At 35.4% G+C, this 18,693-nt stretch overlaps 2 protein-coding genes across 5 annotated transcripts in view; one reads left to right on the forward strand and one right to left on the reverse strand.

Moving 5' to 3' along the window:
- Positions 1 to 18,693, reverse strand: part of LOC111048009 (chymotrypsin BII) — a 62,007-nt gene that overhangs the window by 29,286 nt on the left and 14,028 nt on the right. For 2 of the 4 annotated variants that reach the window (XM_039427322.1, XM_039427323.1), the window contains one exon: positions 12,655 to 12,787. In XM_039427322.1, coding sequence (XP_039283256.1) covers positions 12,655 to 12,787 — 133 coding nt within the window. Of the gene's footprint in view, positions 1 to 12,654; positions 12,788 to 13,577; positions 13,843 to 18,421; positions 18,520 to 18,693 lie in introns of those variants that run through there. The other 2 variants (XM_039427325.1, XM_039427324.1) reach the window with 2 other exon arrangements.
- On the forward strand, positions 15,156 to 18,634 carry LOC120351140. The gene is made up of 2 exons (XM_039427332.1): positions 15,156 to 15,472; positions 18,091 to 18,634. The coding sequence occupies exon 2, from the start codon at positions 18,091 to 18,093 to the stop codon at positions 18,625 to 18,627; it is 537 nt and encodes a 178-aa protein (XP_039283266.1). The 5' UTR covers positions 15,156 to 15,472; the 3' UTR covers positions 18,628 to 18,634.

The following is an 18,693-nucleotide window of genomic DNA, read 5'->3' on the forward strand; positions in this document are numbered from 1 at the left end:
ACTTAATAAGTACTATTCCTAATAGGTTTGATAGGCCAGAATTAAATGAAGCAATCAATTCGACAAACAAATCAATCCATAATACAATCAACAGCCTAAAAAATAAGAATTCTAAACAACTGGGGATTTGTTTTCTAAATGAAAGGCTGAAAAGACATAACTTCACTAATCATGGGTTGCATCTAAATCGATCTGGCAAAGTAATCTTTTGTAATAGATTGGCAGAGCTGATTGAAAGCCGTTTGCAATCCTCTGGTTTAAAAACAGTCAAAAAAACAAATAACGATTTTTTAGTAAATTGGCTCAAAACAGGGAAAGGGAAATAGCTACAAATGCTAGAGATAGAGTAGCACAAGATGGTAAGGTTTTTAGTATTTATCATCAAAATATTCAGTATCTTCGCAACAAAATTGACAGATTAGAAGTATTTCTTAAACAGGAGGATCCTGACATTGTTATTTTCACAGAGCATGGCTTAAAAATAAAGGAAATAAATCAAGTTAGGATTCCAGGCTATTCACTGAGATCAGAATTTTGTAGAATAGCTCATAGAAGTGGTGGTGTATGTATATTCACTAGCAATGCTAAACATACCCAAACTTATGAACTGGATTTTGTTAAGAGATTTTCTGTTGAGATGGATTTAGAGGTGACGGGACTAAGGTTAAAAATTGATGATCGATTTGAGGTAGCAGTGTTAGGTATCTATAGGTCACCAAATGGAGACTGGCAAAAATTTTGTGAGCTGCTCCATACACTTTTGGAAATTACAACCGCTCGTTTCACAAATGTTATAGTAGTAGGAGATTTCAATACCGATTTTGCCAGGCAGGATAAAATGACAGAGGATATTAGAGATATTATTAATATGAATAATTTAGAAATTAAGGTCCACGAATATACAAGAGTAACTCGAACTTCACAGACAATTATTGATAATATCCTCACAAATATAGAAGGTTGTAATGTCAGGTTAGGTAGCTCAGATCTATCAGATCATAACTATCAAATTTTAGATGTTAAGTTGCAGGGCCAGAATCCAAGCAGAAAAAAAACTTTTGTGAAAGAAATTCAGCAATATGAGCTAGGAAATATAAATTGTTTGAAGCAGGAACTGCTTCAAGAAAATTGGAGTAGTGTTTATAACAGTTGTAACCTAAATTACAAATATAAGCAATTCATTGATACTCTAAGATTTCACATTAGTGTATGCTGTCCAATAAAAAAAGTCAAAGTAAAAAGTAAATTAAACAAAGTAGATGAATGGATAACTGAAGATATTCTTACTCAAAGAAATATTGTTAGGGAAGCTTATGAGGAATTTAAATTAGTGAGGGATGTTCCGAGTGAAGTCAAATACAAATGTCTAAAGAAAAACTATGCAAAAGAAGTGAGGAAAGCTAAGTGTAAGAAAACAGCTGAAATATTAACAACTAGTACCAATTTTAACTCTGCTGTTTGGGAGGTAATTAATAGAAATAGGAGAGCAGCTCAAAAAGATACAGTTACTAATGTCCCTAGGATAATCGATGAACATGGAAATTATATGGATGATAGTATAGACATTTGTAACTTTTTCAATAAGTATTATCAACAGGTTGCATATAATCTCCAAAAGTCACTGAACACTAATACTTATAATACAACTACATTAAATGCTGAGCCAATTGAAAAGGTATTTAAATTTCATCCATTATCAAGAGATGAGTTGTCAAGAATAATAAAAAATTTGAATAACAAAAAAACAGTAGGATTGGATGGGGTCTCAAGCAAAATTTTAAAAGAATGTGAAAATGAATTACTGGACCCTTTATTGCATCTCCTTAATACTTCACTAGAGCAGGGTATTTTCCCTGATGATCTGAAACAAGGAAAAATTTTGCCAATTTTCAAGAGCGGTGATTCTGAAAGAGTTGAAAATTATAGACCCATTAGTATTCTAAATGTAATAAGTAAAATTTTTGAAAGAGTAGTTTTAAATAGGCTATTGATGCACCTGGAAGAAATTAATTTCATATGTGATGAACAGCATGGGTTCCAGAAAGGGAAATCTACTAAGACTGCAATAGTATCCCTTGTTGAAAGACTAATAGATATAATAGATTCAGGTGAGAAGGCAGCCGCAATATTTCTTGATTTATCCAAAGCTTTTGATTGTGTGAACCATAGAATATTATTGGAAATACTAAAAACTGTAGGTGTGAATGGTATAGAACTAAAATGGTTTGAATCATATCTCATAGGTAGAAACCAGTGTGTTGAGCTTACCAAGGTGGATGGGAATGAAATAGTAAAAATTAAATCTCAAAAACTGGAGGTCCAGGCTGGAGTACCTCATGGCTCAATTCTGGGCCCCTTCCTGTTTCTGTTGTATGTGAACCAATTACCAAAAGAGTTAAAAGATCACAGAGCTCTGTTGTTTGCTGATGACACATCGCTTATCTTTAACAATTATTTATTAGATAGTCTAGAAATAAATGCTTTTACTGGAGTACAGTCAATTGTCCAATTCTTGAAGCAAAGGCAATTAACAATAAATAGTAAGAAATGTCAATTCCTACAATTCAAAAGTAAATATAATTCAGTAGAGGATAGAGAAATAAATGTGTTTGTAGAGGAAAATGAATTAGACCAAGAAGAGAAAGTAGCATTCTTGGGAATTTTATTGGACAGGAAATTAACATGGCATCCTTACATTGAGAGGATATGTAATAAGATATCATCTGGGGTATTTGTCCTGCGGCAGCTTGCTAGGCTGAATGATAAAAAACTACTGTTAACTGCTTACCATGGACTTATACTATCTCATATTAGGTATGCTATTTTAGTATGGGGTAATTCATCTCAACAAAATATGGACAGGGTGTTTAAGATTCAAAAGAAGGCACTCAGATGTATAGAGAAAGTGAATAGGTTAGACTCTTGTAGGCCTTTATTTAAAAAGCTTGGTCTATTAACTGTGCCATCTTTGTATGTATATGAAGTTGTAATGCATGTGAAAACGAGTGGTGTGATCCAGAATTCAGATGTTCATGAGTATAATACGCGAAACAGAGCAGATTATCATATAATGGGTCACAATAGTAGGTTATTTGAACAAAAACCAGATTATATTGGTAGGAAATTTTATAACAAGCTACCTCAAATCTTGAAAAGTAATGATGATTTGAAGATTTTCAAAAAACAAATTAAAAAATATTTAGTTGATAGAGCTTTTTATAGTGTACAAGAATTCCTTTCAAACCTAAACTAGGTTAAACTAATTAGTGTTAGAATTATTATGTAATAACATGACTTGTCTTATACTCCATGACTGGAGTCTTTAGGACGTAATCTTAAAAAAAAAAAAAAAAAACTTTTCGCGTTACGTTTGTGTTCTGCGCAGCGCGAAAGTCTGTACGCAGCTTTATAGATAAGTAAAGAATTCCTTATAAAACAGCTACTATGTAAATACTCCAGTCGAAATATCTCAAAATATAATAGACACTACAAATATTAACAACTATGAAAGATTTTTAAAAGATTCAGCTCCAAACCGTAGTGACTCTGAACCAGTAGAATTGAATAAATTTAAATTGATTGACCGTAAAGAAGTTTTTAAGTTAATAAGATCTCTATCAAACAAAAAATCATGCGACACATTTGGAATCTCTAACAGTTTGGTGAAACAAACAGCCTTAACAATTCTCAATCCTTTAACTTATATTTTCAATGAATCTCTGATCAGAGGAATTATACCGTCAAAACTTAAATTAGGTAAGGTGATTCCTCTATACAAAAAGGGTGACCAAAAAGATCCCGCAAATTTCAGACCTATTAGTAATCCACCCGTATTTACAAAACTTTTAGAATATGCCGTTTTAGACAGACTGAGGACCCACTTACAAGAAACAGGTTTTTTAACAAAACAACAGTTCGGTTTTAGGCCAGGACTCTCAACATCCGACGCACTTTTCCACTACATAGATGGGGTGCTTTCGGCGGTAGACGAGGGTTATAAAGCATGCGGTCTTATCGCCGATTTATCAAAGGCGTTCGACCTAGTTAACATAGAGATATTGTTGAATAAGTTGCAATATTATAGATTAAGTGGGTCCGTGCTGAGCTGGTTTCATTCTTATTTCCAAGATAGATTTCAGAGAGTCGAGCTGGAGGGTCTCCATCAAGTTTATTATTCTCAATGGCTAAAAACAGGATCCGGCGTTCCTCAAGGGTCTGTGTTGGGCCGGTCCTGTTTATCCTCTACATCAATGACTTGCCCGCTCATCTCGCTCCTTTCGAATGTATAATGTACGCCGATGATATAAGTGTCATGGTGAAAAGCAAAACCAACAGAACATGAAGACCGATTGTGAGCTTGCTCTTGAAAAACTAGACACTTGGCTTAGAGCAAACATGTTATCTTTAAACTATAGAAAAACAAAAGAAATTAGCTTCAGGTCAGCCGAGAGAGCACCTTTAAGAATAAAAAACCAAGAAATTGAATGTGTTGAAAATATCAAGGTGTTGGGTGTAGTTATCGATCTGACTGTCCTGGAGGCCTCACATAGACCATCTGCGAAAGAAACTAAACTCTGCTGTTTTTGTGATTCGGAGCGTAAAACCTTTGTTAAATATTAAGAATTTGAAAAGCGTCTACTATGCACTGTTTCATTCCCTTCTGTCATACGGAGTCGCGTTTTGGGGAAACTCAACAGAATCAATTCAAATATTCCGAGTCCAAAAATGGGCCATTAGAGTTATGGTAGGTGAGACAGTGAGAACAAGCTACCGACCTTACTTCAAAGAGCTTGAAATCCTTCCTCTCCCCAGCCTTTTCATTCTTGAATGTATTTGCTTGATAAAGAAAAATGAGAACGATTTGAATAGAGGATCTATGGTTCATTTCTATGAAACAAGGAGACGTCATCATCTTAGAGATGAACATCATCGAACAACCCTTTTTGCTAGAGGTGCTAAGAGTTTAGGTATCAACCTTTTTAATGCATTGCCTGACCATCTTAAAAATCTGGAATTTGGAAAATTTAGAAATGAGTTGAAGAAGGAGCTACTTAAATTTTGTTTTTATTCCGTAAACGAGTTTAATGAGTATTTCTCCTGCAATTGAGTAACTCTTTTACGAACTATATTGACATTAGAATTCAAATTGACAAATCCTTAATACCCCTTTAAAAGGAGGTCATGGGGAAGCTTAAAAAATATCAAATATCAAATATCAAATATCAAAGAAAGCAGTTTTGGCTGCTGATGCTATTGTTAGTTTTCCATGAATTAAACAACATGAGTAAAAGATTCTGAATATTTCAGAATCAATTGTAATCAGTCGTTCGAGGCGAGCGGACGTCGATATCACAGCAGAACTCAGATAACGAAATTTTCTTGTTTCATCATCCTAACCTTCAAGTTTAAAACTTTAATTTAAATTATTATTCATTAATTGTGATGGCACAGTGTTATTATTGCAAGAGTTCTCTGCCAGCATCAGGTGACGTCGTTACTTGTTTTGGGTGTAATAATAAATTTCATTTTGGGTGCAGTCTCAAAGAATCTACATATCTACATGTCGGAGGACGAGCGAAAGAAATGGCGTTGTTTCCATGTGTGTAAAAACTCGAAAGGGGCAACAGGGATCGCATCTCCAGGTAATGAAACCCCTAGAGATAATATTAATGATCCAGAAATTCGTACAATACTCCATTCTTTGAACACTAAATTAGCAAGTATTGAAACGACTGTTAATTCTGTACAGGCGAGTCAGGTGTTCATCTCCTCTAAATATTATGAACTTCTCATCATAGATGAAAGTGCTACGTACCGAAAATAAAAACTTGACTAGTGAGATTGCCAAACTGAACAAACGAATTAGCGCTAAGGATATTATCATTAACGATCTTAGTATGCAGATTGATGATCTTGAACAATACGGTAGAAAAAATAACTTGGAAATTCACTGTCTTGATGCAACTCATAGGTCTCCGCTCGAGGATTTGAAACACATAGCTGAGAAAAGACTTGAACTTTAGAGAAAGTGATGAGTGCTACTCATAGACTACCAGTCCGAAAATCCACCGCAAATTCATCAGAAAATGCTCCTGTGTTGATTGTGCAGTTTGTTTCGAAATTGGTTCGTGCTGAATGGCTTACTAAAGGCCGTGCAGCAAAACTAACTAACAAAATTCTAGGAGACCCGTCAGATAAATCAGTATTCTTTAATGAAAATCTCACAGCTTTTAATAAAAGATTGTTCGTGCAAACTAGGAATAATGCAAGATCTCTTGGTTATAAGTTTGTATGGACCTCTCAGGGTAGAATTATTGTAAGAAAGGAACCTCAGGCACAAGTAATTCGTATTAAATGCGAATCAGACCTTGACAAAATTATTTAAAGATATTTGTACTCGTAGTGCTTTGTAGTTACATAATTTGTTTTCTTATTCCTGTTATCTGCTATTTCAAATCTCTTTTCATATAATGTGTATTATCACCCTATTCTCTGTAATGCATGAACATATTATCCCAGGTAAACTCAAAATTATAATTACAATCCCCTCTTAATTAGTCAACAACTACAATCATGATTGACAATGATTTTCAAATTGAGGAGATGGTTTTGCCATGCAAAACGTTGCAATTAGTTATCCGTTCAAAATTATTTACCTTAATATTAGATCATTGCGACAGAATTTTGACGAATTTACTGTAGCTATCTATAATGCGAATATCGATATTATTTTGTTATCAGAAATCAATATCGATCCTGACCTAAGTAGCCTTTTTCAAATAAATGGTTATAAAGCTGTATACAAGTGTGCTCCAAGCAGATTTTATCATGGCCTTGTTGCTTTTATAAAAAAAAAATATTAATTTCAAGGAAGTATCTGTCAATTTCAGTTCAGAAAATCTAGAATATATTATGCTGAATTTCAATGTTAATAACCTGACTCTTAATATAATAAGTTTGTATAGACCACACAGTTTTCATAAAGATAATTTCATTACTGATCTAGAGCAGTTAATTTTTGAGGTTGATAATACAGCTAATCTTATCATTATCGGTTATGCGAACCTAGATATTCTTAAATCCAATGATCAATTTGTACAGTTATATGAATCAATGCTTTTTTCTTATGGTTGCAAAAAAGGTATTTCTGCTGTCACAAGAGAAGAGCTCAGACAAAGTTTGCTCACTCAAACTTGTATTGATCATTTATTCTTAAGTCTAAATAGTAATTTTATTTCTCATACCGGAGTCATCAATGTAAAGATCTCCGATCATTATATCATTGGTTGCAAAATTCATTGCAACCCACAATCGAAACCCAATCATGACCAAAAAGTATTCAAAACTATCATAGATAAGAAAAAACGTATATCTTTATTAAAACAAAGTGAATGGAATAGTTGTCAATTACTTTCCTCTCCCAATTTGGTATATGAAATGATTAAATTAAATTTTGATAGTGCAACAAAACAATCTGAGAAAATTATTCGTATTAAAAGTTAAAACCAATCATTCCAATGATTTTAAAAATAATTGGATGACATATGAACTATATAATAAGCTTAAAATAAGAGATATCTTATTCAGGCGTTCCAAAAGCAACCCTACGAATACTGTGTACAAAAATGATTATTGTCGATGGTTGAGCCGATGATTGTCTCGGATCATTTTGCTTTAGTGCTTAGCTGCCAACTTGATGTGACTGATCATACAGCTTCAGAATCTTTAAGAGGTAATAATAAGTCCAAAAGAATCATCAGACCACTTAATTACTCTAATATTGTTAGATTTGAATCAATAATTGCAAGAACTAATTGGTTAGATGTTTATGCATTCAATAGTATTGAGGATAAATTTGCTCATTTTTAAATAAATTTCTTTGTATTGCTGATGCAGCTCTTCCCATCAGATGTGTAGAAAGTGGCAGATATCCTCCAGTAAAACTATTGTGGTACACTGAAGAGATTGAAAATATAAAGGAACAATGCTTACTTATGTACGACCTCTATAAGATTTCCGGTTCTGCCACTCATAAAAGCATGTATAATCAGTTGAAAAGATCTTTTAAAAAGATGGTAAAAAAATCTAAACTCGATTACAATAAGAATCGTATTTTGCGTGCCAAAAATAAACCAAGGGAATTGTGGTCAATAGTCAGAGAAAATTTAAATAGGAATGAAGTGGCTAAAGGTGATAAAATATCTAGTCATACTTCAGATGGATTCAATGATTTTTTTATTGACAGTGTAGATCGAAAATTGCGTTCAATAGCAGATCCTGTCCATGACGTTTTTCATTATCTTGACAATTACAAAAATTCATTGCCAAACTCTTCAAATTCAAAACCCTCTTTCTCTTTTAATCTTACGAGTGTTGAGCAGGTTCATAGTGTAATACTTTCCTTAAAGAATAGTGCTTGCCTTGATGTGTAATGCTTGAATTCTCATTTGTTGAAACTGGCTTCTCCTCATATTTGTGAGGTACTAAGCTCTCTGTTTAATGATTGTATTCTTGATGGCGTTTTTCCTAATAGCTTAAAATTTGTCAAAGTAATTCCTCTTTTCAAGAAAGGTTCTGCAAGTGAGTATAATAATTTTAGACCAATTTCTATCATTCCAGTTATTTCTAAAATCTTTGAGGTTATTTTGTATTGTCAGATTGTTGAGTTCTTTGAAAATAACTCACTGTTCTCCGATAGTCAATTTGGGTTCAGACCTAATAGAAGCACAAATACAGCTATATCTGAATTCATGGAAAACTGTATCTATTCCATTGATGAGAGGTGTAATCTGCTAGGCAGCTTTTATGACATGAGCCGAGCTTTTGATACAATATCTCATCCCATCCTATTACAAAAGCTCAAATTTTATGGTTTCGATGATATGTCAATTAATTTAATTGCCTCTTACTTGAGTGATAGATATCAAACTGTTTTTTACGATGGCTGTTTTTCTAATTATTTAAACGTATCATCAGGTTCCACACTTGGCCCTATCCTCTTCATTATATACGTTAATGATCTTCCTGCAGCAATCAGTTGTAAAAATGTAAAACCTTTTATGTTTGCTGATGATTTAGCTGTTCAAATAAAAAATAATAGTCTCTCTGGTAGCTTGCATACGGTTAATGAGATAATTGAAGATTGGACAGCTTCTAATTCATTGTGTCTTAATAAGGACAAAACTTAACTTTTGGAATTTGGATTTAGATTACAACCTGACAATGCAAAGTTTCTTGGTATAACAGTTCAAAGCAATTTGAAATGGGACCTACACATCAAAATATTATGTGGCAAACTATCGGAGGGAATTTTTATATTGAATAGATTGAAGTTCATTGTTGATAAGAGTGTTATAATTTCAGTGTATTTTGCTTATCTTCATTCTCATTTGTATTATGGTGTTGTTGCCTGGGGTAATGATACGAATGTAAAGAAACTATTTGTGTTACAGAAACGAGCAGTAAGGGTTATTGCTAATGTGAATAGTCGTTTTCATTGTGTGGATTTATTTAGAAAATTCAACATTTTGACAGTACCAGCTATTTACATTCTTGAATGTCTTATATGTATGTGAAAATTAATTTAGCAAGTATTTCTGTAAATAGCAACGTTCACAACCACTACACAAGAAATTCTGAATCTCTTAGAGTGAACCAGTGCAATTATGCAAATACATTGAACTGCTTTAAGGAGTTTGGTATAAGAGCTTATAATAAGCTTCCTGCACATTTGAAGGAGCTAGAAGTGGGTAAATTTAAGAGAACCATGAAAAATATTTTAATGGAAAAATGCCCGTATAGAAAAGAGGAGTTTTTAATTTGAGGGTATTTTTGTTTGCTGTTTGTATGCTTGTGTTTGAATTTTTATTTCTACATGTAATACAATGCAATGTAATGTTATTTCAATGTAAATACTTTTTATTTACCATGTTAAATTTATTATGACGATGCTATGCATTTGTATATAAATGTTTTTCACAATAAAGAAATCTTGAATCTTATCAAGTTTACAGGAACAAACTCAATAAAGATATCACACTTGCTAAAACAAACTTATATAATAAAAAGCTTCAATGATTCAAAAAACAATATCAGGAAGAAATGGGAGTGTATAAATGGTATTTTAGGACGATCATCTGACGTCTCAGATAGTAGAATCCTTAAATACTTCTCTCACAAATTCTCAAATCCAGACCAAATTTGCTCAGCCTTCGCGGATTCTTTCATAACAAATATTAGAAATACTTCCCATTTATGTCCAATAATTCTTGATGACTCTGTTTCAATCCCACCTAATCACAACTTTTATCTAAGACAAGCTACTATTCAAGACATTAAATAAATAGTTCATGAAATGGATAAAAACAAATCCGCTGGATTTGATAGTATAGGAGTATAGGAATTGCAAACCCTTGAAGACTATCTTTGCACTCCTATTTGCCGCATGATCAACCTATCTATTCTAAAAGGCATTTTCCCCGACTCCCTGAAAAATTCAATAGTTAAACCAATTCATAAATCTGGTGCACGGTGCACGTGATAACTTCAATAAAGCTACAGACCAATCTCTAAATTGTCAGTACCAGAAAAAAATTTTGAAAAATATTTATTAACACAATTAAATAAATTCATACTCCAGAACAATATTATTTCTAATTATCAGTATGGATTCCAAAAAGGAAAATGCACTGAGTCACTTCTAGTAAATTTTACACATAAAATAAATATTCTCCTGAATGACAGATATCATGTTCTTGCGCTATTCATAGATTATTCAAAAGCATTTGATACACTTAATCATAGGATACTTCTTGAAGAATTACTTAATATTGGAATTACTGGCAATGTATTGAAATTGTTTGAGAGCTATTTGAGTGATAGACACTTCATGGTTAACCTAGGAGGCAATCACAGTGGGTTATATAAATGTGACAATTTTGGAGTTCCGCAGGGAAGCATTTTAGGTCCCATTTTGTACAATATTTATGTAAATTCAATTTCCAAAGTAATCAGACATGGAGAAGTATTAATGTATGCTGACGATACAGCTCTGATTGTTGGACATAAGAATTCAAAAGTGGCTGAACAATTAATACAGTTTGATTACAACAGAATTCTGAAATGGTCCCATGGAAGAAATCTCATAATCAACAGGAAAAAACTGTACTAATGCACTTTAAATTTCCACATCTAAGATGCAACGTAAATCCAACTGTATTAAGCCACGGCTGTCATTGCCTTCATGCGAATGCTTCTCAGATCTGCACTTGTCCGTCTCTTACTTTAGTAAATAGTACCCGTTACCTTGGCATTATAATCGATAGCAGCCTGAGATGGTGTCCTCACATAGACTACATTTCAAAAAAACTTCAAGCGCTTAACGCAAAAGCCTTTTATTTGCATAAAAATATCACCCCTGACTGCCTATATCTGATTTATAAGTCCTTGATGGAACCAATAATTAGATATGGCATGAATCATGGGGAAGTGCAGCCGATTATCTTTTATCTAGAGTTGAACGAATACAATTAAGAACATTAAAATGTATAACTACCAGAATTCCTTATGTTAACAATATTGATCCATACAACCCACGTAGCTTACAAATATTCTATCATACCTTATCGCCCAAACATTTCTATCTTTTCAAAATTGTAATACTCCACAAAGAAAATTTATACTATAGACTCCTTGCTCCTCCCTCACCCTACAATTTAAGATCTCCGTCAATATAATTATGTAGTATCCAGATTCAATAATATTTATGGTAGAAGATCCCTACATCATGTAATTCCCTACTTATTTAACAGACTACCTCCAAATATTCGTGATTACTCTAAGAAGGATGTAATGTTGCATCTCAATAATAACAGCACAATCAATTTATAAAACTAATAATATTACAAACGTACACATAATTTAAGAAACGTCAAGTTAAAAAATGACAGTATATGCTTACATTATTAGAATTTTTCAATTTTTGCTGGCAGAAGTTTTGAAATAATTTTCCTTTTATTGTCACTGCCGCCTGCCTCAACGATAAAAATGTACTATTACTTGGGTAAAACTTTTTTTCCCTTTTCCTTATTATTTCATTCCTTTCTAATAAATTTTCATATTTCCCTTTTTTTATTAATTCTGTATCAAAATCTGATGTATATTTCTTATTTTATTTTTTAATTTTGCATTAGTTTTCTTTCATTTTTTACATAAAATCTTTGAAGTGTAATATTTCATTTTTCCCTTTTTTTCCCATTTTTAATAATTTTCATTTTTCCCTTTTTTTATTAATTCTGTATCAAAATCTGATGTATATTTCTTATTTTATTTTTTCATTTTGCATTAGTTTTCTTTCATTTTTTACATAAAATCTTTGAAGTGTAATATTTATTTTGTCTAAGTTTATTTATCTTTTATAACTCATTTTTTTCCTGTAACTGGGCACCCGCCGAAAAACCTTTGGGTTTGGCAGGACCCTCAACTGTTTGTATTGTAAATAAATAATTTTGATTTGATTGTTTTGATTTGATTTAATGAAATTCAGACTAATGAATGAATAAGTAAATAAATATTCATAAGTACTATCATCAAACCCAGAAAGTCAGTGATATTTAGGGATGTGTTGATGATTAGGGAAACTAAGTTTGAGTTTACCTGACAGCACAGATGTTATCTTGAATAATCAAGTCGAAGTCACAGGCAAGAGTTCCTGAAGACCTGGCTGGATAGTCAGGGGACCGAAAATAAGACACGAGCTCTCTCGTGGTGTCACCACACGTTTGCATAACTGCAAAAGGAAAGTGGAAATCAAACAAAAATAACCTGTTCAGTAATTAATGATATGAGTTATGTACTTGAATAACAAAGTACCTACAGAATATAAGATGTTCAAATTTTCAAATATTTTCGACAATGTAAAATGTGTAGCGACTTACAAAATATATTATAGTGTTACAGAATGACAGTTAGGCCTAAATCTAATTGAAATCTTGATCTTGAAATAAATTGATCATAATCCTAACTCATGATAAAGCATATTCATTCGTCGAGATGATCAAGGCATTTTGCAATGTAATGTGTCTTAGTTTAAATTGGTGGCTTGCAATAAGCATTAGTGTTAGAAAATAATAGTGAGTTAATGGTACTGAACTATTATTTTATATTCTACGTTCAAATTTAAATACATTGGTTTTCCTATGTTGGCAATGACAACAGCTGTTTTGTGTGTGTTAAATAAACGATGGTGGTTTGTTATTTTCACTGCCTTTCCAAAGAATGAACTATGTCGTTTTTTACTAAAGCTATCCTGTTCTACCGTAGTGCAAAGTATTAAAATTAACAGATTATGAGACTTAATTCACAATTTCATAATTTCCGGCTACGAGTAAACGGTTACGTGAAATAATTTTATGCTTGAAGAAGTTTTGTTTTATGAACATTTGTAAATTGTGTAAAAGCAAGAAGAAGTGTGCAATCCACAATTACCGTACAATGGCAGAAGAGAAGACTCGCGTAAGTATACCGTACCTCAATACCAAAAATTATGAAATATAGGCAGTTAGGCTATAGAAGCTCACCTATTGAGAAAAGGTGTTTGGGATGCAATAGAAGGTTTTGGCCCATATGTACATATTGATAAGAACGACGTAGAACGTGAGATTGAAGATGAAACAGCTTTTCCCCAGAGTGAAATAAAACGAAGAACAAGAATAAATCAACAAGCAAGAGCTATTATCATAGAGCATGTTGAAGACTCGTTCCTGGACGATATCGTCCATCTCAAATCTGCAAAGGATATGTGGGAAGCTCTCGAAGAAGTATGCACAACATATGACATTTTCCAGGAAGTTATTTTTCTAAAAGAAATAGTGAATATTGAAAAAACTGATGAGATGTCTATGATGCAGTATGTGAGTAAAATTCAGAACTACAATAAGAAAATCAAGAAATGTGGACTTTCTTTGCCAGACAGAGCTATAGCAGCATTTTATTTGATGGGTCTTCCACGGGATACATTTATGCTGAATTTATTAGAAGTGTATACAGAATCAATGATGGCGACTTAACCTCAAAATTTGTCAGACCACAATTACTCCTTAAAGAGAAACGAATGAAGAATGATGAAGGCAGGGGAAATGAAGCTAGGGCACTGAAAGTGAAGAAAGGGTTCAACAAATCACCTCCTGTATCTTTCCAAAATAAGATAAATTCATATAGTTAGAACTTAAAATCCAAGAAACAAGTGAAGAACAACTATCCACAGAAACGATTCATCTGCTTCAGTTGTGAAAAAGAAGGCCACATTGCAAAGAATTGCACATCATTACCAGAGTCAACTCCTACAAAAGTTCAACATTCAACAGAGGAGAAGAAGAGTGCTGTGTCTGCAGTTTCCAGAGGATATAAGGCTTTGTGCACACAAAGGAAACAAAGACATGAGAAGGATGGTATTTAGATATAAAGGTGCGTACAGACTCTCGCTCTGCCCCACAACCGAACGTCACTCCAGCAGAGCGATTGATGATCGACCGGGGTCCAAGAGTGGTTCGACCGGGGAACGCGAGAAGATCTAACATCTTCCGTAACGTTCATGATGGGTGCGTGGGAGGAGCGACTGTAGTTCGATGGTGGCACTAGGGCGGTACGAGGGAGGAGCGTGCTCGGTGCGGGTTGGAAGCGCGAATATGTGTACGCAGCTTTAGATTCAACAGCATCAGATCACATGACTCCACGGAAGGACTTATTCATCGATTTTTCATCAGAGCTTGGCTCAGTGACTGTTGGAAATGGAAAAAATATTTTTATTGAAGGCAAAGGATCCATTCTTATTCACATGTCTGATGAATGTGGTGGTTATGACATAAAATTAGGTAAGTAATGTCATAGAGAAACGATAGCATAGAATGATATCCCATGGTATAGGGCGTTTATGTCACAAGTTTTACTGTTATCCCAAGCCGATAGTTCACATAGTTCTTTTCTATGCAGCTGTGTGACGCTGGTAGTCTCTCAAATTGTGCCGTTTATACACTATCACCCCACCAAAACAGTAAAAATTGACAATAATCGATAGTAATCGGCTTGAGATAACAGTAAAAGTTGCGACATAAATTCCCTATACCATGGGATATCTACTATTGTTTCTCTATGGTAATAATGTTCTCTATGTTCCTGATCTACAAGATAACCTAATTTCTGAAGGACGGTTAGATGACAAAGGAATGACTATCATACGAAAGAATGGTTTTGCAAAAGTTATAGATGTCGATGAAGATGTTTTCCAGGGTCATAGAGTTGGTTTCCTGTACTATGTTATGACCAGGGGTAGTGCATCTATAGAGGAGATAAGAGAAAGAGAAGAAGCACCAACCATGACAGCATAAATGCTTTCCGTGTATCTACAAATTTATGGCATGATCGTTTAGGTCATCTTCACAAAGAAGCTATTGAGAAAATTGAACCAATTGAAGACATTCCTTAATTCCTTCTTCTACATCCATGACCAGGGAACTGGATAGATGGCGTCAAATGGTAAGATGACAGGTCAAACTATATTGTCCTTGTGAGCATTAAAATACTCATTGACTGAGTAGAATGGGTTCCTCTTCAGCCAGATCTCAACTCGGTTTTTAAAAGCAATACCCTGCAGGTTCTTCACACCAACAGGCAGGTCATTGTATAGGCGCAGTGCAAATATTGGGAAGGAGTCTTTTCTCTTGTTGGTTCTGCAGCGCGGTATGTCAATGTCAAGTCTCCTCCTTGTAGCGTGCACATGACGATCAGCCCTCAGCACATGACTGCCCTCGGTGTCCTTAACATGCAGCAGACTCAACAGTATGTACTGGTTGAAGACCGTAAGGATGCCCAGGTCAATGAAGATAGGCCTACAGTGCTCACAATGCCCTGCTGAGGTGATCACTCGAAGTGCTTTCTTCTGGAGCATCAGCACACTCTTGCAGCCCGCTGCATGCCCCCACAGCAGGAGTCCATACAGCAGATGGGAATGGAAAAGGGCAAAGTATACCATCACCATATCTTTCCTGCTGAGAAGGGCTCTGAGTCTACGCAGCAAGTAGATTACTCGTGCCAGCCTGGTGCAAACTCCATCAATATGGCCTGCCCATGTCAATTTTGAGTCAATGACAAATCCCAGGAGTTTCACCACTGATTTATGGGCAGAGTCAGCAAGGCTGCGAAGTCCACAAACCAGTTGCTGAGTCTTCCCCTCATTCAAGCAGAGTCTGTTTCTCTCAAACCACTGCTTGGCATCATCAAAAACTCGCTGAGCCTGCAAGCCAGTTTGTTCAACCGTCCGCCCCCTAGAGCAAATTGTGGTGTCATCCGCAAACATCAGCACCGGTCCAAGAAGCCCAAGATCATTGATCATGACCAGGAAGAGTAGTGGGCCCATCACCGATCCCTGTGGCACACCATGATCCACCTGCATAGGCTGTGAGAGAGCACCTCCAATGGATATGATCTTCTTCCTTCCAGTCAAGTAGGATCTGAGGGTCACAAGCACCTCACCACCCAGTCCATACCCAGCAAGCTTCTCAAGAAGAATTCCATGAGGCACGCAATCAAATGCCTTACTCAGATCAGCAAGGACCAGGTGAACAAGATCTCTCTCCTCAAAGGCTTTAACAATAAAATCAATCATCTCTGAGACAGCTGTAAACGTAGACCTTCCACTTCTAAAGCCAAGCTGTGTGTCAGAAAAAAGATTATTCCTCTCGAAGTGGAACACAAGTTGCTCCTTCATTAGGACCTCAAACACCTCACCCAATACAGGAATGATTGATATAGGTCTATAGTTGTTCATAGACTCAGGGTCACCCTTTTTGAAGACCGGAATCATGCGGGATAACTTCAGGACATCAGGAAAACAGCCATGTCGCATACAGACATTGAGCACATGAGACAGGGAAAGAGCAATCCCATCCGCAACACACTTCAGCACACCAACTGTAACTCCATGGACATCTGGACTGTGGGAGTTCTTGAAGCCGCGAATAACACGAACAACATCTGCAGGTCTGACCTCCTTCCACCGTTCCAACTTCACTCGGTTGTTATTGTAACCAGGAGCATTGTATCTCACATCATTCATGGAAGCAACTATCTTTTTCACCTCACCAATAAAAAGCTGTTGAATTCATCCGGTGTAGCTTTACATTTAGGTCTCGAACAATCTTTGGAGATCTGGTTTATGAGGTCCCAGGCAGCTTTACATGGGTTTCCTGCAGATTCAATTTTTGACATGTTGGCCGCCCTTTTAGCAGCATCAACCTCAGCTCGATAAATGCTCTTTGCTCTCAGGTACTGGTTGCGGAGATGAAGTCTGTCCCCCTCATCATCAATGAGCCCCATCCTCGCATGGAGAGCAACAATCAAATTTCTGATTTGTGCCAGCCTTGGTGTGTACCAGGATTTGTCATTGAGAATCTTTACAGACTTTCCATGATTCCTTGCAAATTTCCTGGAAGTTCTGGCTTTTAAAGGAAAATGACTGTTGAACACATCCATAAAAGACTCAAAGAAAACACCAAATGCGTTCTCTGGCTGATAACAGTTCAGAACATTGCTCCAGTCAACACCATCAAGAGCAGCCTTGAAGAGAGGCAGTCGGTCTGCCCTGATAGTACGATATGCGATTGGTCCCGTATCAGGCTGCCCAGCTCCAGAATCACTCACCAGCCCCAGGTGCAGGTCCATCACAACTGCATCATGGTCAGCAATAACTGGATCAACAACAGTCACTTCATATTCCCAGGTGTTCAAGGATGTTGCAATTGTGTCCAAGCAGGAGCTACCACGAGTCGGTTCACGTTTTGTGTTAAATAGACCATGACTCTGGAGAAGATACTTGAAGATAGAGTACTTTTCATCCTCAACTTGCAGATGTATGTTCATGTCTCCTCCCAGTATCATCCGCCTGCCCAGCCTAGACAAGAACATCAAGCATCCATCCAACAAATCGAAGAATTTATCCAGGTTTCCACTTGGAGCACGGTAGACAGAGACCACTATAATGGACAAAGCACTGAGTTCCACACAAGCCAATTCAATTTATGAATATAATTTATATACATGTTAGGTAAGAGTAATGAAACTTGTGAGACTTGCAATCGTGAAAATCAAGAGAGAAAATCTGATGAAGATGAAACCGAAGAAGAATACCAGCTTGATTGCTACCATGAAGAAAATCCAAAGCAAGGGAAGGAAGAAACTATCGATGAACCTAATGTACAAGAAGAAAAAAACGAAGATGAACTACAACTACACTTGATTGAAGCAGAAGAAGAAAATGAAGATGCCTCACAACTACAAGCAGTTGAAGCAGAAGAGGAAAACGATGTCTTACAACCACAATTGGCTGAAGAAGAACCTACATTGAGAAGATCAAATCGTGAGTGTATACCCAAGAAACAATGTCCATGTTGCAGTGTGGTCCATTCCAGTTACAAGAAGAAAATTCCATCAAGTTTCCAAGAAGCCATAAATGGACCAGATGCTGAAAAGTGGAAAACAGCTGATGACAAGGAACTGAAAGCCCTGCAGATGCAAGATACCTGGGAGATCGTAAGAAGACCGCCAGAGGCCAGAGTCATTGGATGGGTTTATTAAACTTTGAACGAGGGAAGGTGTTAGAAAATAATAGTGAGTTAATATTACTGAACTATTATTTTATAT

Source organism: Nilaparvata lugens, chromosome 4, assembly GCF_014356525.2.
Source record: "Nilaparvata lugens isolate BPH chromosome 4, ASM1435652v1, whole genome shotgun sequence".
Classification (NCBI taxonomy): Eukaryota; Metazoa; Arthropoda; class Insecta; order Hemiptera; family Delphacidae; genus Nilaparvata; species Nilaparvata lugens.